The following is a 22,641-nucleotide window of genomic DNA, read 5'->3' as shown; positions in this document are numbered from 1 at the left end:
ATATGGAGACATGTGCCTTTTATTTATTTGTGTGCATAGCACATTTTAAGCAACTTCTGTAATAAATGGTATTAAAGAACGAGTGGTTTAAAAGTCTGAGCTTTATGCCAGGAACTCCTTGGCTTAAATCTAACCTTAGTTTTGTACTCTGCTATCTGCCTTGCCCTGCATAGCCCAAACTAGTCCGATCTCAGTTGCCCCAGTCACTATTGGGTGGGTTGCTAGGAGGAGGCAGGCAATGGCAAACCACCTGTCTCTTGCCTTGAAAACCTTACCGGTCGCCATAAATCAACAGAGACCCCGCCTCCCAAAAACCCTTGACAAATAATACGGAAATAATACTTGTTCAGATATGCCAGATGAATGTCAGGCATTTATGACTACTAACCATATTTACTCACAAGTAAGTTCCACCGATTTCATTGATGATTCATATTTTATCTAAAGGCAGAATAAATAAATCAATGGCGAAGAGGACCCCAAACGTTTGGGGACACCGTGTGAGCATGGCTGCAGAACCATTGCTCATATTCACCTTCTATGGAGAAAAGTCTCTGGCCTCCGCCGCCCGACCCTTCCCACTTCGCGTATTCGCCACAGCAACAAACGCCATTCGTAAAAGGAGTGCTGCAATAACTGTGAATGGGGCTCCTACTTCCAGGTAAGCTTGCGCTTAATAGGGAGGCGGCTAGGCTGCGTGCTGCGGCGGTTGTTCGTCTTTCGGCGCTAACTAAACCTCAAGCTAGGAAAAGGCGGTTTCTTGTCTTTCGATTCTAGCCATCGCCTTGGGTAAATAAAAAGCCAGAAGCGGGCTTTCTGGGGAACTCTGGCACCTTTGCAAAGGAAGGGAATAGATGAGCAGCCGTTTGGTTTGGCCTCGAGCAGCAAGGAGCACAAGATGAGCATCACCCAGAAAGGCGCTCGAGGATTCCCCACGGCGGGCCCGCTCTGGTGTGTGAACCGAAGGGAGGGCAGAGGAGCTGACGCTTCAAGGGGGCGGTTACTAGCTAAGCTGAAGCGCGCGGCGCACAAGATGGCGGCGGCTGGTGAGCGGTGGCTTCGGGGACGATGGCTGCATGAGGTAGTGAACAGCTAAACGGGCTTCCCCCACCCTCGCGGTATGCCCCAGGTCAGGCAGGTGAGAGACGGGCCACGGCCATCCTGACGGAGGTGCAGAAGCGCAGGGTGGCGGCACCTACCGATTGCGGGAGGAGGTGGAGAAGGAAGAAAAGAGAGACAGACCGGTTCTGCCTGTTACTACCCTCAGCTCTCCCCATCTCTCGGGGAAGCCCTAGATCCCGAGTTCGGTTTTGGCGCCTCTCCGAGGGAGCCGGATAGAGGAGGGAACTTCTCCTACGCTCGCCTGGGGAAGCCTCTCTCCCGTTAGCCGCCACGAGGAAAAGTAAAGGCTGCTTCTGTTGCGGTGTTGAAGATCGGAGAGCCCGGCTAGGAGGCGTCCCTATGGCTAGTGTGGGAATCCAGCTATTGGGGTGCTGCTGGCTTATTTTCTTCCTGTCTTGCAGTATGGTGGGCGGGCCTCTGAGGCGTCTCCTCTTCTTAAATCCTTGCAAATAGTTTAAGGGGTGGAAAGAAGCTCATGCAGAGGCAATCTCCGTGAATTGTCGGCCTCGGAAGGTTAAAAGCCGTTCCAGGTGACTACATATTTTGTCTTTGAGGTGGTTGGAGGGGAAAGGAGGCCATAAAACCTTGCAAAAAGAGATGGCTGTTTTACGGTCATCTGGCTGGGACTTTGTTCGGCAAATCGGAAGGTGTTTGGGGTCGGTTAAGATTTACATTTCAGAGATAGCTGACTTCCAAAAGAAGCACTTGTAACGGAAATAAGAGGGTTTTCTGAAAACAGAGGATATTGTGAATCATAAGTCATGTAATATAGTTAGTACATTGGCACTTCGTTGAATCCATGTCCTCGTTCCCAGCAATATGCATATTATTACTGGGAAAGCTGATGCAGTAGGTAGAACTTAAGATCTCTTCTGTTTACTCTTCATTGACTGATTTAGAATAAGTACTTCCTGCTTTAGAAGTCTGTTCGCCTAAAAGTTTAAGTCTGATTTCATTTTTTAAAAAGTAGGTAGCTGTGTTGTTTCACAGAAAAATCCTAAACCAAACATATACCTTTTATGAAGACCAACCAAAATAACAGTACAGTCTGCAAGCTTTGGAGTTTTCCAGAGGACTTCATCAGGCTGAATGTGAAAGCATGCTTTAACTGTGTTGTGTATGTTTAGTCTTAACAAAAAATCAGTTGAATAAGAAACATACACTGGAAATTATGGGACAACCCCATCATCTTACTTACTAGCCTTTACTATCCTGATTTTGAGTAACAAAAGGATCACAAAATGTGTTAAGTGATCTTGAGTATGCACCTGAAGGCTGTTATCCCCAGCAGCATTCCTAGAGATAAGTTTTATTGACATCTGATTTTATTCCACAATCAGGAGCCAATGGAAGTATAGGAAACACCTCTGATTTGTACTGGATTCTGAGATGTTTGCAACCTGCATGTTTAGTCAAATGAAAAACTTACTGTGTTAATTTCAGCTTATTTCCAAATATTCCTTAGACGTGTTACTTTATACATCAGAGTTCTTAGAATAAGCAGTCAAGTGCAGTGTTTAGGCCCCACACTTGAATTCTTTTGTTGTGTTTAAGTAACTGGAATGAGGCACAGACTCTTTTGAGTCTCCCTTTCTTAGGGCCTCTGGATAAATCTCATTGATGGAATTTCTTAAGGTATGGGGGAGGGAAAATCTATGAGACATGAATTAGCAGATTTAGCAACAGATGATCAAAGAGCTATAATGAAATGTAAATTATAATAAAGCAACACAGTATATATTAAAAAGAGCTACTCCATCATTTCTGGAATTCTGAAAAGCCTCCTATCTTCAAATAAAATTGGGTTTTAAAGACTGAGACCCATTAAAATGTCTCTTTTGGAATAGTTATGTTTGTTTACTTCACTTATATCCCACTTTTCTTCCCAGTTGGGATCTGTTGATCTGATTCAATTAGTGCTGTTAAAGTAAATTTAAATAAGTGGAATATCTGATTATGGATCTCCAAAATTCTGTATACTTTGGTCCTCAGTTCACTGGAGGACTATGTAAGTGTCTCTTGACTGTGACTTTGTTGGAATAATGACAGGATGAAAATAGAAATATGTCATTGCTTCCTCCCTGGTTTGGGCAGCTACTGAAAGAGAAAAGAACCTAAAATGGCCATAGAGAGACTTCTAGTTCTTTTAAAAGTTAAAATAAGGAACCACTATAAATAAAAACAAAGCTGCTTCCCATTCTGCATAAGTATAAGTGTATATGTGTTATTATACCCCACTTTTCTCCCTAGTGGGTACCCAAAGCAGCTTATGACATAGTGGGTACCCAAAGCAGTCTTCCCCTTTTATCTTCACATCAGCAACCTGTGAGGTAAGTTTGGCAGAGTGGCTCAGGGGCATTCAGCAAGATTCAATGGCAGAGTGGGGATTCAACTACCCTGTCTCCTGTTCTTTTACTACTATACAATTCTCTTTGCACCCATCTGAGCCTTATTTGCTCACACTGAAAGCTCAGCTAGTCCAGCGGTTTCTTTCCAAAAGAGAAGAGTTCTATGCCTTTGGAAAACTTAAAAGGAAGAGGTGGACAGCTGTTCCTAGTTATTTGCCCTTGTCTGAAACTAAAGAGTTATATTCAGCTATCATAGCTAATACCTGTTGATAACCCTATCTTTTCTGTCCTCCTACTCTCCATTGATAAGCCTTTACTTCCCAAGCAAGTAGCTGCTGTCTCATTTTGTACCAGTGAATTCCATAAGTGTATGCATTTTGAGAACTACTTTCTGCTGTCTGAGCTTTTCAGTGATTTTTGGTGGATTATTCCAAGTTTGAAGTATGGAAGGGGAGATCATTTTGTCTATACTGTAGTTTTGTAAATCTCTGCCATGTCATATATCATGTCCTCTCCTGTTCCTCTTTCCTTTGGGACTTAACAAAAAAGATACAAAAGATCAAACAGACAGCTAAACAATTAGACTTTCCTTTTAAGGAAAAGACTTTAGCTCAGGGGTGTTGAACATGCGGCTCGGGGGCCAAATCAGGCCCCTGGAGGGCTCCTATCAGGCCCCTAAGCAACTGACTGACTGCTTCCTTCTCCCTCGCTCTTCCTTCTCCCTCGCTCTTACTTCCTTTTGCATTACAGCTTCCTTCTCCCTCGCTCTTACTTCCTTTTGCATCACAGCTTGCTTTGCCAGGCTTGGTCAACAGCACAGGAGCTACAGAGCAAAACCTCTGTTTTCTCAATTGGCTGAGGCTCTTCCTTTGGGGAGGAAGGAGGGGGAGGGAGGACTTGCTTTGCCAGGCTCTCTCAATCACACAGCAGAGCTACTGAGCCAAGCCTCTTTTCCTTCTATTGGCTGAGGCTCCTCCCCTTCATAGTCCCCTGGGGAAGGAAGAAAAGAGCCAGAGCTTCCTTTGCCCAGTTCCCTGGGTCGCATGGGAAAGAAACAAAGAAAGTACCTTTAAGACCAACAAGTGCTAATATTTGAAGCATGATTTAAGGGTTTTTAAAAAGTCTTTACTTGTGTTTGTGTTTTATAAAGTTTATATCTCTGCTACCTAATCTTAAATAGGTACAGACATGACCTGGCCCAACAAGGTCTCATTTATGTCAGATCTGGCACCCCTGCTCTAACTTCATGATGACAATTTTGCATTTTTCTTCAGCTTTTCTGGCTCTCCTTTTTGAGATGGTCAGTTTTGTATGGCATTCCAAATATGGCTGCACCACATCGTAGATATAATAAAAGCTAAATGTATTGGCTCGATCCTCAATTTTTATTGGAAGATGTGGCTACCACAGGAGTGGCCATGCACCCTGTCACCACTCCCCCCATCATTGGGTAGCCTCTCTGTGACCTGCCTACTGCTGGCCCTGTCAGGCCAGAACCCCATCAGATAGCCACTGACCTTTGAGTGAGACAGTTCTCTGCTGAAAGGTTCTCCTGGAGCCTTACTGATTACTACTGCCTCCCCTTAGTCCATCCCCTCCACAAGCAACACTGCCACCATTTTGCTGCCTCCAACTAACACTCCCCACCAAGTTGCACTTGCCCAGTACACACACACACCCTGCCCCTACTGCTTGGGAGGTGAGGTATATATATATATATTCTATTTATAAATATGCCAGAAACTCTTCCTTATGGGGCAATATTCCACCTCTTCATTTACAGCACAGTCTGTGGTTGAATCCAGTGTGAACTAATATCATACTTGCTTAAGTAATATTGAACATCATTTAATAACTATATACACTGAAGCAAACTCTGACAGAAAACAGTTAAATATCTTCAACGGGCAGAAAAGGAATGTTCCATCACAATGGGGGGGGCAGAGAGTTCAGCACCAGAGAAACATACTCTATATTTTATACTCTCTATACTCAAGCCCCCTTTCCACCTGCAAATAGTCGTCACTCTTTCTTTTCAAATTAGGCTACAATGGGCTGCTTGCTCTCCTTCAATGCCATGTCACCTGCTCTCCCCACAGATATGAGTGTGGCAGGAGGGCAGGCATGGGTGAGGGGGCGTGGGCCCCTAGCACTTGGCCTGCCCACATCCCAGGCAGACAAAAGAGGCAGTGGTGACATGAGCACCACTCATAGGGTCAGCACATGGGAGTCAGCGAAGTAGGCAGCCACCTGGGGCACCACCTCGTCGTGGGGGTGGGCACCCCATCCCTGCTCATGCTGACTCGAATGCATGGTGTGGCCCGTCCCTTGCTCGGTCCTCTTCCATTTCTCACAGAGTGGGAGAGGCGTGGAGACAGAGAGTTCAGGTGTCTGCCTACCTTCCTTGGATGGCAGGGCCTTGGAGGACCAAGCACAGTGCACTTCCCTCCCCTCTCCTCTCCCAGGCATGCAGCATGGTACCTTTCACAGAGCTGCCAACTACTGTGAGCATGCATTTAAAGTTCTCCTTCAGTGGGGGGAAGTCATCCAGAAGTGGTTAGGTCACGCCTCTGCTCACTCGATAGGGGTATGCAAATTTCTTTCGTTATGTGTGGCTCCTATCAGAGAGACCAGGCTGACCTCTCCAGTTCATAGAATCATAGAGTTGGAAGGGACCTCTAGGGTCATCTAGTCCAACCCCCTGCATAGGAAACTCACAAACACCTCTCCCTAAATTCACAGGATCTTCATTGCTATCAGATGGCCATCTAGCCTCAGTTTAAAAACCTCCAAGGAAGGAGAGCCCACCACCTCTCGAGGAAGCCTGTTCCACTGAGGAATCGCTCTAACAGTCAGGAAGTTTTTCCTAATGTTGAGCTGGAAATTCTTTTGATTTCATTTCAACCCATTGGTTCTGGTCCTACCTTCCAGAGCCACAGAAAACAATTCCACACCATCCTCTATGTGACAGCTGTGGCAAAACGCCATTTTAAGCTGTGGTTATCTGAGAGTTGGCAGGAAGAGGCCATCAAACTGGACTCAGGCTTCGACCTAGTCTCTTCCTCCTCCCCCCTCCCCTCCGGTCTGGAAGCAGCAATTCTGAGGAGGCCTCCTAGAGAGGCAGGAAGTCTTTCAGGCTGGTCTCCTAGAAGGCTGCAGGAGAGAAAACCAGTTCCTGGGTGGGAACTGGGTTTTATATTAGTGATTTTTGGCAGGAAGCCAAGAGTTGGAGTTGGGCTTTGAGTTCAGTCAGTTGGGTTGGTGAGTCTGTCTGTTCTGGATGGTACGGCCAGGGCAAGTATATATTAGGGAAAGAAGGAGCGTTTTTCCCTAGTTTGATTTATTTCTTCTGTTCACTATTTTAAAATGTATATAGCTATACATTTTAAATAAATGTTTTGTCTTTTTAAAAGGTAGTTCCTCTGTACCACATAGTTTCCCCAACCGCCTTAGACCACTCTACTGCAAGAGGGGAGTCCAGGGAAGGGGGAAGGCATACATTTGGCAAGAGTGCCAATCCTCCAGGGGCCTCCCAAAGAAGGACTTTGGTCTCTGTCATAACCAAGTGCTGGGTTGGCAGAGGACCTTGAGGCCAGGCCTCAGAACTGGCAGGAAGGGGGATTGGGAGTCCTGTTCCTCTCGGTCAGGAACCCCTAAATTGAACAGGTGGTGGCAGTGTGCCCTAGTGGCGGGAAGAAGATAAGTTCCCTTCAGGAGTTGGCAACTCAAAAGGGAGTTGACAGGACCGGATCTGAAATCAGACTCAGGCCGGTTCCGCCACAACAGCCCTTCAAGTACTTGAAGATGGTGATCATATCACCTCTCAGCCACCTCCTCTGCAGGCTAAACATCCCCAGCTCCTTCAACCTTTCCTCATGGTCTCCAGACCCCTCACCATCTTCGCTGCCCTCCTCTGGACCCGTTCCGGCTCGTCTATGTCCTTCTTAAAATGTGGTACCCAAAACTGAACACAATACTCCAGATGAGATCTTACCAGAGCAGAGTAAAGTACCATCACATCACGTGATCTGGGCACTATACTTCTGTTGATACAGCCCAAAACTGCATTTGCCTTTTTAGCCACCGCATCACACTGTTGACTCATGGTCAGTGTATGATCCACTAAGACCCTTAGATCTTTTTCGCGCATACTACTGCTAAGACAAGTCTCCCCCATCCTATAACCATGCATGTGGTCTTTCCTACCTAAATGCAGAACTTTACATTTCTCCCTGTTAAAATTCATTTTATTGGTTTTAGCCTGTCAGGGTCATCCTGTATCCTGTTTCTGTCTTCTTCTGTGTTTGCAACTCCACCCAATTTCGTATCATTTGCAAATTTAATAAGCATTCCCTCTATTCCTTCATCCAAATCATTGATAAAGATGTTGAACAAAACAGGTCCCAGGACAGATCCTTGAGGCACTCCAGTTGTCACTCCTCTCCAAGAGGATGAGGAACCATTCACAAGCACTCTTTGGGTGCGATCTGTCAACCAGTTACAGATCCACCTAACGGTAACAGGATCCAAACCACATTTTATCAACTTGTCAACAAGGATAGTATGTGGAACTTTATCAAAAGCCTTACTGAAATCAAGATAAACGATGTCTACAGCATTCCCCTGATCTAGCAAAGTAGTCACTTTCTCAAAAAAAGAGATCAGGTTAGTCTGACATGACTCGTTCTTGAGAAAACCATGCTGGCTCTTAGTAATCACATCCATTCTTTCTAAATGTTCCAGGATCAACTGTCTGTATAGCCCTATACTCAATAGGTCACTTGAGCTCCTGCTCCAAGTTTTTTTTAAGTGAGTGCATGGCGTTGTTTACAGGCAGAGCCTGCAGAAGAGAGTTTTGCAGCAGCTCAAAGCATGAGCGATCAAGAAATGCCGGCTACAGAGGCTGTTCCCACGCCATCCAAGAAGACCAACAGGAAGAGACCCCCTCCGTTGTCTGAGGCTTCGGGCAGAGGAGCCGGCATGGGAGTCAGAGGAAGTAATGGCGCCAGGTCCCTTAACCCCCGAGGCTTTGGAGGTGAAGGAGGGAATGAGTAAGACCACAGCAAGCGACAAACAGCCATCAGGGAGGTTGAGAAGCCCCCGGCAAACAACAGCAGTGGCAACAGGGAGGTTGAGCGGTCCGAGCCTGCAGGCTCCTGCTCCTCTCTGCGCCCGAAGAAAGTGACTAAGAAGTCGGCCTGCAGGGCAGCCAACGGGAAGGAAGCGACTAGACGCTGCGGGAAGCAAAAAGGGCCGGCGAGCCCACATTGTGAGCCTGTTCCAGTGCTGGGGGGAGGCCCCAATGGAGGAGTGCCAGAACCAGGCCTAGGTCCTTGGGCAGGTGTGGGTGTGCCTAGGAGTTGAGGGCAGGCTAGCCAACACCCCCTAGGGCCTCCACAGCCACTTCAGCCCTTACAGCAGCAGGGTGCAACAAGCTACAACATGGCACCTGGCCCCTTTTTGCCCCCACAGTTTCAGCCAGCCCCTCCCTCGGTTTTGGCCTATGATGGGGTCCCCTTGCCCTCTTCCTTCCCCATGGGCACCCAACTTTGGAATGCAAGGGGGGGGGTGACCAGCACCGCAGAGGATCACCTTGCTTCAGTGCAGAGGGGAATGGCAGTATCCAAGGGCCACAGGGGTCACAGAGATCATGCTTTCCCCAATTCCTCTTCAGAATCAAGGTCCGCCACACACCCCTCTAAGAGATCCAGAGACCCCGCCAGACCTGCACAACCAACAGCATCAGAGGCATCAGGGGAGGAGGAGGCTGGGGCAGAGCGGCTTGCACCTTTAAGTAGTAATTATCACAATAGCTTTCAGCAGAGACTCCCCCCTCATCTGGATCAGACAGAGGAGATGCTGCATCCTTGATTACCTCTCTGGGAGACGGAGGATCAGAGCAGGAGGATGGTGAATGGTCAGGGCAAGAATCTGAATCTCAGACCTCCTCATCTAGACTGTTTCAAATGGAATACTTCCAGCGATTGCTGAGTAATGTGATTTCCACACTGAACTACCAGATGCAGGAAACAGAGAAGCCTATATCCTCAGTTTCAGCTCAACTGGACACAAGGCGCTTCAAGAAACCAGTCAAGGTACAGACCATTTCTCCTTTCACAGACTTCTTTGACAATATCGTGAAGGCAGAGTGGGCCATCCCTGGAGGCGGAAACTCCTTGTTATCAATGGCCAAGAAACTCTATATGTTACCAGCAGAGACAATGGAGGACCTAAAGGTTCCCCTGGTGGAACACCCAGACCCAGAATGGTTACAGTAATGGCCCTACATTCTGGAGCTGTTCTACCGAAGAATGGGGGAAATACTTTGAAGGATACTACAGATAGAAAGAATGGGTCAGCTCTCAAAAAAGCTCATGAGACAATGTCACTAGCCTTGCACTCTGCAGCAGTACTCTCAAATTTCACTAGAGCCATTGTCATTTGGGCAGACAATCTTATCCAGAACCCAGATGTCTCACCACTGGAGCTAAGGAGGGCCCTTTTAAAAATAAAGAGAGCAGCTGAATTTGCTTCGGATGAATTGCAGGACAACGTTTAGTTCTGTGCCAGGGCACAGGCAGCAGGCATCATAATTCGTCACAACATCTGGCTAAAATATTGGAAAGTGGACACTTTCTCCAAGAGCAATCTATCTACAGAGAAGTTCTCAGGCAGATTACACTTTTTGGCGAAGCAAACCTGGATAAGGTTCTGGTAGAGACAAAGGAAAAGAAAAAGGCCATGCCTTCATCTTTCCGTAAGGATAAGGACTACAAAAGCCGGCCTGCACAGTCCTTTCAGAGCTTTCGATATTCAACTCAAGGTTTGAGACAGCAAGGGCTACAGAGGTTTCAGACCATTCAGGTATGGATCCAGTAACAACTCAAGACAATCCACATCCTTCAGGAATGTAAGGGTGCCGCAACCAAAAAGCAAACCGCATGACTATCAGATTGGAGGCCAGCCCCAGGCATTTGCAGAGACTTGGAGCAACACCACCACATACCATTGGGTATTGTCCATCATTCATCAAGGCTACAAAATAGAATACAACACTACCTCACCTTACAGCTTCACATCCTCCCCAGTACCAAAATTAAAAGTCAGACAACTCCTCCTGCAACATGCCATCACCTATGGGGCATAGGAAGTTCCAGAGAAACAGTGTTACAAAGGGGTCTACTCCATCCTATTTGTTGTCCCAAAGAAATCAGGGGACTGGAGAACGATGTTGAACCTGAGAGGCCTCAACAAGTGGGTGCAAAAATGGAAGTTCAGAATGGGGTCCCTACAACATATTTTACAAGTGCTGCACCGAGGGGGCTTCCTTACATCCATGGTCCTCAAGGAGGCTTATCTACATATTCCCATACACCTGGAATCCAGATGTTTCCTCCGCTTTTATTTCCAAGGGCAGCATTTCCAATACAAAGCCTTGCCCTTTGGCCTTTCTTCAGCGCCCAGGGTCTTCACCAAGGTAATGGTGGCATTGATAGCGCGTTTTCACCTGGAGGGCATCCATGCTTACCCATATCTGGACGACAATTTAATACGGGTAAAGGACCACACAACAGCCATGCATTACACAGAGAGAACGGCTGCCGTCCTGCGCAGGCATGGGTTCCTTATCAACGAGGACAAGAGCAACATGATACCAATGAGAGACCTAGTGCATCTCGGGGCCAGGGTGTTTAAATCCCAAGCCACCGTGTTTCTACCAAAGGACAAGCAACAAAAGATCCACAACCTGGTGACAAGCATCAGGTCTCAGAGGCAAGCTGACCAAATGCATCTGGCAGCGGTTCAGGGGCTGATGATCTTCTGCATAGATATAGTACCATGGGTGCCATGGGCACATTTTCATGCCAGAGCCTTACAGTGGATGCTTCTTCCCTACCAGAAGGACATTGTCAGATGGAGGCATGGATTGTGGTGACAGACGATCTCAAGAGGGAGCTGAAATGGTGGACAATGTCAGTGAACCTGAGCAAATGGACCGGTTTCATCCAGCCACAACAGATGGTGGTCACAACACATGCCAGCAAGTGAGGCTGTGGAGCACACTGCAGGCATCAGGTAGCACAAGGAAAATGGTCAGAGACAGAAATGAAGCACAGCATCAACTGGCTGGAACTATGGGCAGTCAGACTGGCACTGGTAGCCTTCAGCCGCTTGCACACCGAGAACATGACAACAAAGTCCCACATAAACCAGCAAGGGGGCACCAGATCAAAGTCCCTCTTTCAGGAAGCACGAGCTCTGCTTCTATGGGCAGAAGAGAATGTCACAAGCATAAGAGCAGAGCACCTCAAGGGCCAGGCCAACTGCCAGGTAGACTGGCTAAGCAGGGAGGACCTGGACCCAGGAGAGTGGGCCTTTTAACAGAGAAGTCTTCACCCAGATAGTGAACAGATTTGGACTTCCTGTGATGGATCTTCTAGCAACCTTGAGAAAGTGTCAAGTGGACTGATTCCTTTCCAGATGCAGCCAGCTGCAGAAGGGGTGGATGCGCTGATACAGATGGTGGTCTCAGAACCATGGAGACTGCCACTCAGACCAGATTTATTACACCAGGGTCCTGTGCTACACACAGACCCAGAATGGTTACAACTGACAGTATGGAGACTGAGAGGTCAGGGTTCAAGACCCAGGGGTTCCCCAGGGAGGTGGTTGAAATCATGGTTCAGGCCAGGTGACCAGCAACTAGACGGATTTACAACCACACGTGGACAACTTTTACCAAGTGGGCGTACGAAAACAACCGGGACCCATGGATCAATTCTTCATTATACCCTATGGGAATCAGACTGACGAATGTCCCTATAAATCTGGACCAGGTGCTGCAAGCCGTGGCGGGTTGGCTCAGGCTGAGTGGGCTAAAGCTGAATCCAGCGAAGACTGAGGTCCTTTGCATAGGTCGTGGCGGGCCAGGAGGGGAGATCCCCCTACCAACCTTTGATGGTGCGTCACTGACACCAGTGCGTAGGGTCAAGAGCTTGGGAGTGCTACTGAAGCCTTCCTTGACAATGGAGGCCCAGATAGCTGCCACTGCTAAATCTGCAGCGACCTGGCAACTGTGATCCATGCAACAGTCACCTTGAGGCTGGACTACCGTAATGCCCTCTACATGGGGCTGCCCTTATACCGAACGTGGAAACTGCAGCTAGTGCAGAATGCAGCGGCCAGGCTGTTAGTGGGACTACCTCGGTGGGAACACGTACAGCCTAGGCTGCGGGAACTGCACTGGCTGCCAATTGTGTACCGAGTTCGTTATAAGGTGCTGGTTATTACCTTTAAAGCCCTATATGGCCGAGGACCTGCCTACCTTAGGGACTGCCTCTCTCCATATGTTCCTCAGAGAGCACTGAGATCTAGTTCTCAAAATCTTTTAAAAAACCCTGGACCAAGGGAGGCCAGACTGAAATCAATGAGGGAGCAAGCCTTCTCAACAATGGCTCCCCAATGGTGGAATCAACTACCAGAGGAGGTGCGAGCCCTGCAAGATCTAAATCAGTTTCGCAGGGCTTGCAAAACCATCCTCTTTCAACTTGCTTTTAAGATGGAGCCCGGGTAATGACATCTAGCCATCCTATACATATATTGAACTGTAGCACCTTAATTGATAATCTATAATGGTTTTAACTGTTTTATTTAACTTAATTTATGAATGTAATTTAGCTATATTTTAACTGTCTTTTATAGTAATGATGTATTTTATTGTAATCATGGTATATACCATGTCCTGTGAGCCGCCCTGAGCCTGCCTTGGCGGGGGAGGGTGGGATATAAAAATAATTTTTTTTTATTATTATTATTATTATTAATAGAGTGCCCAGCAAACATTCCCCCCTGGCTTTCTGATGACCCTGAAGTGGGGGAGGGCCTCCATATCTGGGGGATCCCCTGCCCCCAACTGGGGATTTCAACCCTACTTTCAATCCACTTCCAATGCACTTTCCAACTGGATTTTACTGTGTGAACTGGCAAAATCCAGATGGAAAATGCTTTGAAACTGGATTGAAACTGCAATATGTAATGTGTGTGATCACAGCCTCATCCTGTCTACCATCCTTCCTTCCATTTCTCTTTCACTCTTTTCTCTCCATTGTTTTCCTATCATTATTTGTCTCTCTCTTTTTCTTTCATTCTTCTTTCCTTCCTGCCACCTACACATTCATCACCCCCTTCCTGAATATTTTTCTAGGGCAATTGTATGTCTTCCTACAATGGGCTTTACTGCTAGTATTTTTATATAAAGACATTGTGATACTAGTTATTTTATTTTCAACAGTTTTCCTAATAATCTTTACCACGGAATTCACCTTTTTGCTGTTGCTGTACATTGTATTGAGTGAGTATCCACTACAAACCTGAGATCTTTTTGCTGCTTAGCTAGTGTAGATCCCAGCAGAGGGGTTGTGTTTATTTATTTAGAATTTGCACAATTGCTCATCACTTTTGTATTTATTCTTACTTGTAATTAATGTCCTTTACCATTTTGTTGCTTATTTAGCAACATCTCTTCTGGACATCTAAACTTCTTAAGTGAATCACTGAAATCCTGAATCACTTTAGTGTCATTCTCCAATTTGACTGCCTTACTGCTCAGCTCTTATCCCAGGCCATTTATAAGTACGTTCTTACTCATCTTTTTCTGTTTGTAATCCCATTGTGCTTGTGCCTGCAACACTACAGGTCTCTCTAACTATCTCTGACATCTCCACTATATCTGCACTAAAAGCACAGACAGATTTTACACTACCAGCAGTTCACACTGGAGGGCACAAGATGCATGTGTTGACAATAGACTTGCTCTTTTAGTGGACATATAGGTCTGATTTTTAGAGAAATAGGGGCACACTAATGATATGTGCATGAGGATCTCCCCACTTCTGACCTGGATTTGTCTTTCCCACCCCAAATCTGGGGTCTGATACAGAAAGTGAGCCCAACTTAAACAATAGTATCAGCAAGGGGAATGCACTTTGGCTGGGCGGGGAGAGATTAGTAGTGGGAAGTTGGGCTCTTCTTACCTGCTTGCCCTTTTTGTTCTAAAAATTAAATCTGGTTTCCAGCTGCGAACATAATTGGGAAAAGTCTGAATTTAATTAAACACATCTGCAGAGGGAGTCATAGATGAGGACTGCATAGCCTGCTTGGCTACGACTAGTGTTGAGTCCATCTCTCAATCCAGGAAGAATACAGAACATAATACGAAGTCCATAAAACTTCTGGGCTTGGTGGGATATTGGTCCACCCCTCCCACCAGCTATGTCTTCTCTGTCCTGAGCACCTGCAGAATGCAGCATTAGTACAGAAATTATTCTCCCCACCCTATTGCACTTTCAAACAAGAGCTGGGTTTTGTCCATGTTGCAGTGTTTCTGGAGTATCTTGGAAGTGTACGGCATAGAACAGCCCCCACTTTCCTTGTAGTGTGATAATAGCTCTTTATATCTGGGTCTGCAAGTCCCCCACACACTGAGCCCTCTTGCATTACTTTACTCTTTATGTGGGGAGTTTATAATTCCAAACGTTAAAAAATTGCTTGAATTTTATTCAGATTTTGTTGACATAGCCAATGATGAGTAAGGAACATGAATGCAGATTTAGGAGGAATGTTAATTTTAATAAAAGAGACCTTCCCAATTCAAGAAAATGTACAGGTTATTTTCTGACACAGTCTACTGAATTCCCTAGATATCTAATATCTTTAATGTACCATCTAAACCAGTTGATTTTCTATGTTCTTTCTTATTTGGTCCTGTACTTAGACTCCCAAAAGCTCAAATTTCTTTATACTTACTCTATAGCCAGGTACTTTACTAATGTCTATTTGAACTCCTATTAAATTTGGAAAGGTCTCTAATCAGATTAAAAATAATCTTCCTAGAATGTTATCTTATTTGTTTCATTCCTAATAGCAGTACCTTGTATGTTCCCCTAGATCCCTATTTAAATGCATAAATAAACCCAGTTCTATGCTGAAATGAGACTTGGAAATTTGGCCATTTACCATAATCCTGGCAGGAGGAGTACTATATATCAAATCAACCCAGTTTCTTAAAATATCCTCCAAAACTTCCATTTCATTGATAAAATAAGATGCAGCTAAGATACTTTGCTCTGGACAGAGAGCAATACAATTTATCACTCCCCTTCTATTACAGCGTATCTCTCAGACTTGTTTGGTTGTCTTTCTCATTAATCAGAACTACATTATAGAAATGGTTGATACTGTGCTAGTATTACTGGATGTTTTCCAACCTTACCAATATTGTCTTCTGGTCATGTTTATGGAGTTTTACCTGTATCAGTTATACATTCAAACAATTTCTTAAGTACAGAAGACAAGCTCTTTGACCAATTCATTTGTAAATCTTTCAGATCCAGGGATACAAGGTTCCTTTGTAACTGATAGACATTCCTAGTTATTATTGATGTTTTGTCTGAGATATCTCCATTTTATTTAATTATTCTCATCTGTATACTCTGATTCTCATCTGGATATTCTATAGAGATCTTCAAGATAATAAATTCCTGCAAGTGTTTTATACTATTTGTTAAATATCTTACCTTGTGTTTTAGTGTAGATTACTACTTTGCTCTCCTTTTGCACAAGAAGACCAGCTAATACTTTGTCTGACACATTACTGTACTCAAATATGTTTTGGGAAAGAATGCGAGTGTCTTTGCTGCAGAATACGCATTTGTTAATTTTAACTTCTTTGAAAGGGTCTAAAATATATAAACATTTTGAAGTCTGAAGTTTGCAGATGTCAGAAATGTTATAGTGTTGAAATGTCTGTACACTACATATTTGTCTTTGTTATACATAGAAGATGAAGAAGAAGAAGATATTGGATTTATATCCCGCCCTCCACTCCGAAGAGTCTCAGAGCGGCTCACAATCTCCTTTACCTTCCTCCCCCACAACAGACACCCTGTGAGGTGGGTGGGGCTGGAGAATAGGGAATATGATATCCGTTTAGTTCAAGTATATAGCTTGAATTTTTTAAAAAAATTCTTAGTATATTAGTAAGGAAAGGAAAGGTCCCTTGTGCAAGCACCAGTCATTTCTGACTCTGGGGTGACGTTGCTTTCACGACAGACTTTTTTTTACGGGTTGGTTTGCCATTGCCTTCCCCAGTCATCTACATTTTCCCCCTAGCAAGCTGGGTACTCATTTTACCAACCTCGGAAGGATGAAAGACTGAGTCAACCTCGAGCCAGCTACCTAAAAACCCAGTTTCCACCAGGAATTGAACTCAGGTCATGAGCAGAGCTTAGGACTGCAGTACTGCAGCTTTAACTAGTTAAATTAGTAAACAGTGATGTTATTTCCAACATGCTCAGCTAAGAAAGCATTTCACTTTAGTTTCAGTTAAACAACAAAGTTCCAAAGTTTGCATTAAACTAATCTGGATACATATTATTCTTACATGTTGTAACTCTTGTATACTTGGCATCTGCTAGGTATGTATAGGTGCAGGGGAAAAGAGTGATTTCTTCTAATACAACTACATATGCATTCTATATTTGTTAGATTTATCTTGTTCATTTTGGTAATAGTTGTGATAGCTTATGACCTTCCACTGGGATAATATCCAGGACTCAGTTTGTAGCACCATAATTTGTGGTGATGTGCTGGCACAGCAGTGTTGTGCCCCAGTTGTTTAACTTCTCAGTAATTCTTAAAGAATTAGATGACTAACAGGTCCTTAAACAAAAGTCTGTCTTAATTTGATAACTTCAAGGATGTATGGGACAAAATAGTGAACATCAATTACTTTTCCTTATTTTTTAACATATTTATATTGCCCTTTAGATATATAATATTAATAACCTGTACCACTGCAATCCTTTTAAAAATCTTATATTGAAGGAGAAAGTTCCTGATTTTTTAAAAATACATACTAAATGATGATATTCTCTCCTGACTGCATTGCTTTTAACATCTGGCATGATTCTTCACATTCTGGATCTTTAATGCCTGAGAAAAGGACATATTTATTAAAACAACCCTGCTTCAGGCTTGCTTGTGTGGATGGTTGTTGTAATGCAGGGGTGGGGAACATCTGGTCTGCGAGCCATTTACAGCCCATGAGACCCCTCAGACTGGCCCGCAGCAACCCAGCTGGCCCGCTGGGATCTCCAGGCCATGCTGTGTGCCGGTCTCCCTGGCCCAGCTGGCTGGCAGCGATCGCAGAGCTGTGCACCAGCCTCCCCATTCCCAGCTGGTCAGTGGTGATCCCTGGGCTGGGTGCGCTGCGATTCCCGCCAGCCTCCCTGCCCAGCTGGCAGCGATCTCCAGGCCGGTCTGCGCGCTGGCCTCCCCAGGCCTAGCTGACCAACAGGAATTGCTAAGCTGTGCAGCAACCTCCCCGGGCTCAGTTGGCCAGCAGGGGTCGCTGGGCTTGGGTGGGTCATAGCAGCCTCCCCAGGGCGGTTGACTGGCGGGGTGGTGCTGGTCATGTTTTTGTTTCCTTTTCATGTTTTTGTTCCCCCTTTTTGTTTCCCTTTCTTCTCCCCCTTTCTTTCTTTTCTTTTCTCCCTCGCAAATTCATTTCCCTTTATTTCCATTTCTTCCCCCTCTTTCTTCCCCTTTATTTCCTTTTCTTCCCTCTCATTTCTTTATCTCCCTTTATTTCTCTCTCTCTCTCTCTCTCTGGATCCTTAGTGGTAGGTGTTGTGAAGGATGGTTGGTACGGTATTTGGGTGCCTTGGGTCTGGTGGGAGCAGCTGCAGTTTCTGCATGAAGGGAGAGAAGGAGGGGTGGGAGCCAGCTTCTACTAATTCAACTTCCACTTGATTATCTCAGATGGAGTGGCCTAATAAGCTAATATCAGGGGGTTCCTGCTGGCCCACAAATAATGTTATAAGTTTCTAAGTGGCCTTGGCAGTAGAAAGGTTCCCCACCCCTGTCATAATGTGTGTGCATTTCTCATAACGATAGCAGTTCAGATTATAGTCCTGCAGTGGCTTCTGTGTGATGCAAGCATTTCAGAGCTCCCTAGCTGTGTTCTACTTGTCTCTCAAGTTTTTATTGCCCTGCATGCTTTTGTCAGTTACATTTTTGCTGTGCTAGGTGTATGGAGATGCCTTTACTGTTAGAATCCTGCATGAAGTCCTCAGGGTCATCTTACTTTCCTTTTCATCATTTTCTGAGTTGGAAAAGGTTTATTACATGAGAATCGTGTCTGACAAATGTTCTTTTATCAAGGGCAGCATGGTAGGTAATGGTATTGTCTCAGGAACAGATCTCCATGGGGGGGGGGTTGCATGTGATCTGTTTTTTTAATACTGCGTATCACTTTTCTCCTCAGTGGGGACCCAAAGTGTTGTAAAATGCAGAAAGGAAAGAAAAAAAGGAATACAGATCAGGTTCTCCTCTCTTCCTCAGTGATAGCAGATCTTTCTACCAGCTCTTGGCCACAGCTCTCGTAGGTTAAGAGAGTGAGTGTCCATAGGCTTGTGAATCAGTATAAGCCCAAACTTTTAAATATTTGTGACCAGAGGAGAAACTAACTCAGCCTGATCTTACTGAGCTGCTGTTAGCCAGTTAGCAAGGTCTTCCCTGCTACTTCCATTTACCTTGTACTCTGCTTTTACTAAAACTGGACTTTTAGTAGGCTAAAAATCAGGCTGTGATATATAAGCATGTCTCAAGATTAATGCCCTATGAAAGGAAAGGAAAGGTCCCCTGTGCAAGCACTAGTTGTTTCCAACTCTGGGGTGACGTTGCTTTCACATTTTCACAGCAGAATTTTTTTTTACACATTCCCCCCAGCAAGCTGGGTACTCATTTTACTGACCTTGGAAGGATGGAAGGCTGAGTCAACTTCGAGCAGGGTACCTGAAAATCCAGTTTCCACCGGGGATCGAACTCAGGTTGTGAGCAGAGCTTAGGACTGCAGTACTGCAGCTTTAACACTCTGCGCCACGGGGCTCTTTTAATGTCCTATACAAAGACTGTATTCCTGAGCTGGATCCTGTTTAATTACATTGTGGACAGTTCTAACATTGAATTCATTTAAAAGACACTATTGGGATAGTAACTGAACTTTCTTTTCATTATGTGTTTGTGTGTCTGTTTTATGTGAGAGCCAACACTTTCCTCAAACACCTGGTTTAACACCAGATTGACTTAACTTTTAAAAAATTAGTATAATTGCATGAGCAAATGCTTGCAGTTTTAGGCAGTGTATGCAGCATTAATTGTTATTCTTATTTGCAGGTCAAAATGCTAACACTAGGAAACTATTTGGATGATGCATTTCTGTAGTATTTCATCAATATTACAATATTGACAATGGATAAGTGTAAGCATGTTGGACGGCTGCGGCTTGCTCAGGATCATTCCATCGTAAATCCTCACAAATGGCATTGCATGGTATGCAATACTACAGAATCTGTATGGGCCTGCCTCAGCTGCTCACATGTGGCTTGCGGAAGATACATTGAAGAACATGCACTAAAGCACTTTCAGGAAAGCAATCATCCTGTGGCATTGGAAGTTAATGAGCTGTATGTTTTCTGCTACCTTTGTGATGACTATGTTCTTAATGATAATGCAACTGGTGACTTAAAACTCTTGCGAAGTACTTTAAGTGCAATCAAGAGTCAAAACTATGACTGTACTACTCGTAGTGGTAGGACTTTACGATCAATGGGCACAAGTGATTATCTTTCCCATAATAATGCTCAAGCTTTGCTTCATAATCAAGATCGTATGTTCACAGCTCTGTGGCATAGGAGGCATGCATTAATGGGCAAAGTGTTTAGATCTTGGTTTGAACAGACACCAAGTGGCAAAAGGATTTTAGAGGAAGAGAAGCTAAGAGAAGCGGCAGAAGAAAGAAGAATCATTGCTAGGAAAAGAAGAGAAGAGAGAAAGCGCCAGTTAAAGGAAGAAATGGAAAAAATGCCTCCAAGGAAGAGCTTTCGCTTGCAAAATCAAGGTAGAGAATCTTCAGAAGCATCTCCATGTGCACTAAAAATGCCCCAAAATTTGGACTCTGCTATGGAGCTGAAAGTAATGGCTACCTCAGAAGAAGTAAGATTAAAAAAGATCAATGACTCTCCAGTTAAACGAAGGCCTACAGTGACTCCTGGTGTAACAGGATTAAGGAACTTGGGAAATACGTGCTATATGAACTCTATTCTTCAGGTATTGAGTCATTTGCTCATATTTCGGGAATGTTTTTTAAAACTTGATTTGAACCAGACTCAAGAATTGTTGGCAGCTGCAGCAAGTGGGAAAACAAGATCATCCTTTAAGCAACATCCTCCATCTGCTGGCTCTGTTTTTCATGTGAACAAAAACACAGTAAAGGCAAAGACATCTTCAACAAGACGATGTAGTGTGTCATCAGGCTTAAGTGGTGGAGCATCAAATAGTAGAAATATGGAACTTATTCAGCCTAAGGAGCCAAGTTCAAAATACATTTCTCTTTGTCATGAACTACATACATTGTTTCAGGTCATGTGGTCTGGCAAGTGGGCATTGGTATCTCCTTTTGCCATGCTCCATTCTGTATGGAGACTCATCCCAGCCTTCCGTGGTTATGCCCAACAAGATGCTCAGGAATTTCTCTGTGAACTTTTGGATAAAGTACAGCAGGAATTGGAGACAGCTGGGACAAAATGCCCAGCTTTTATTCCCACTTCTCAAAGAAAGCTCATTAAACAGGTTTTGAATGTGGTCAACACCATTTTTCAAGGACAGCTTTTAAGTCAGGTATGTCATGTATATTCATAACAAAATATTGCAATGAATAATTATAAATAAATGAGTTAAGACAGAAACAGTTGAAAAAGTGAAAGATAAGGTATATAAACATAGAAATGTCTGTCAGAATTAATCAGAACTATAGAGATATATCAGGACCCTCTAACAAGCAAGCTTTCGGGTCTGATGTACTTTATCTTCATTTTTACTTGGGATGGTATATATAGGAACATATGAAACTGTCTTGTACAGAGGTTTTAAAAGATAAACCCTTAACTGCAGTCCAAGTGCACCAATTAAAGGTTTCAGTTTCTAAAAGTGTTTTCTTTGCTGAAATAACAGTATTCTGAGAATTTCAGTTTTCAATTTATGTTGGCTGCAAACATAGAGTTCTCAAAATAGGCATCTTTCTATTCTATTACTACTACATACTGTTAACCTGCACTACTACTTATGCTCAAAGCAGGTACCTATCTTCCCCCACCCATACATAAATGTGCTGACCTGGACTCCTGTCAAGTACCTTGCACTTATCTGAAGAGATGACTGTCTTAGCCTTGACCTGGATACCCCAGGCAAGTCTGAACTCAGATCTCAGAAGCTAAGTAGGGCTGGCCATAGCAAGTGCTTGGTTGAAAATGTCTTACATAGCCAGGACTGTAAGACATATAGCTGGTGTATGCAACTTCAGTACTAACCCCAGATGAAGATTTTAATGTCATGTGTTCAGCAAATCAAATTGTAGCAATTTACAATTTCTTAAAAAATGTTTATAAAGAACAGGCCAGAATTATGTATCCAACAACTCTGGGGTACAAAAGATAAAGGCCTGATGGCAGCTGTAGTAACTTCTTGCAGACTTGAAGGGAACTTAAATTAGGTTAGACAAAGGAATGTGGAAAGCATTACAGTATGTTTTCAGCTGAAGAATAATGGATACTGATTGTGACATGTTCTATCAGAGTACTAAGTGAACACATACAGCTGTAAATTAATATCTTCTGAAGCAGTCTGGGCCTTTTACTTCAGTGAGCAAATGGTTTAATACAGCTAAGCAGTCTAGTGCAGCCTGTTGTGATTTGAAAAACACAAGAGGAGAAACAGAGATCTGGAACAGGAGTGGGGTTTTTCAGGTCAAAGTTGACTTGAGTTTCTGTGGGAGGTTTGTATAATGAATGCTTGGAACATACATGTCTGCAGCTGCTGTAGCATTTCTGCTTACCCAGTACAATCCCTTTTAAAACCAGCTGGGTTTGATATGTTGCTACATCATGTTAACTACAATAATTTTATTTAACCAGCATTCTGTCACCATGTTACATTTCTTTTAAGAAGGTGGGCAGTGCTGGATTAAACCCTGTGGTGGCCTCTAGGCAGTCAAAATCTCAGGGGCCCCCTTGCAAATTATCTCAGAGTTGGAGTGCCCTCCCCACCACCCGCA

At 44.4% G+C, this 22,641-nt stretch overlaps 1 protein-coding gene across 3 annotated transcripts in view; it reads left to right on the top strand.

Annotated features, from left to right (window-relative positions):
* Positions 1 to 653: 653 nt before the first annotated feature.
* USP44 (ubiquitin specific peptidase 44) overlaps positions 654 to 22,641 on the top strand; it is a 31,445-nt gene continuing 9,457 nt past the window's right edge. Inside the window, exons 1-2 of one of the 3 annotated variants that reach the window (XM_060245212.1) lie at positions 654 to 1,081; positions 19,707 to 21,209. In XM_060245212.1, coding sequence (XP_060101195.1) covers positions 19,782 to 21,209 — 1,428 coding nt within the window. In that variant the 5' untranslated portion in view covers positions 654 to 1,081; positions 19,707 to 19,781. Of the gene's footprint in view, positions 1,653 to 19,706; positions 21,210 to 22,641 lie in introns of all 3 variants that reach the window. The other 2 variants (XM_060245213.1, XM_060245214.1) reach the window with 2 other exon arrangements.

The sequence above is a fragment of the Heteronotia binoei genome, chromosome 8 (genome assembly GCF_032191835.1).
Source record: "Heteronotia binoei isolate CCM8104 ecotype False Entrance Well chromosome 8, APGP_CSIRO_Hbin_v1, whole genome shotgun sequence".
Taxonomy (NCBI): Eukaryota; Metazoa; Chordata; class Lepidosauria; order Squamata; family Gekkonidae; genus Heteronotia; species Heteronotia binoei.
Note: the sequence above shows the minus strand (reverse complement) of the source record. Positions and strands in the feature narration are given on the sequence as shown.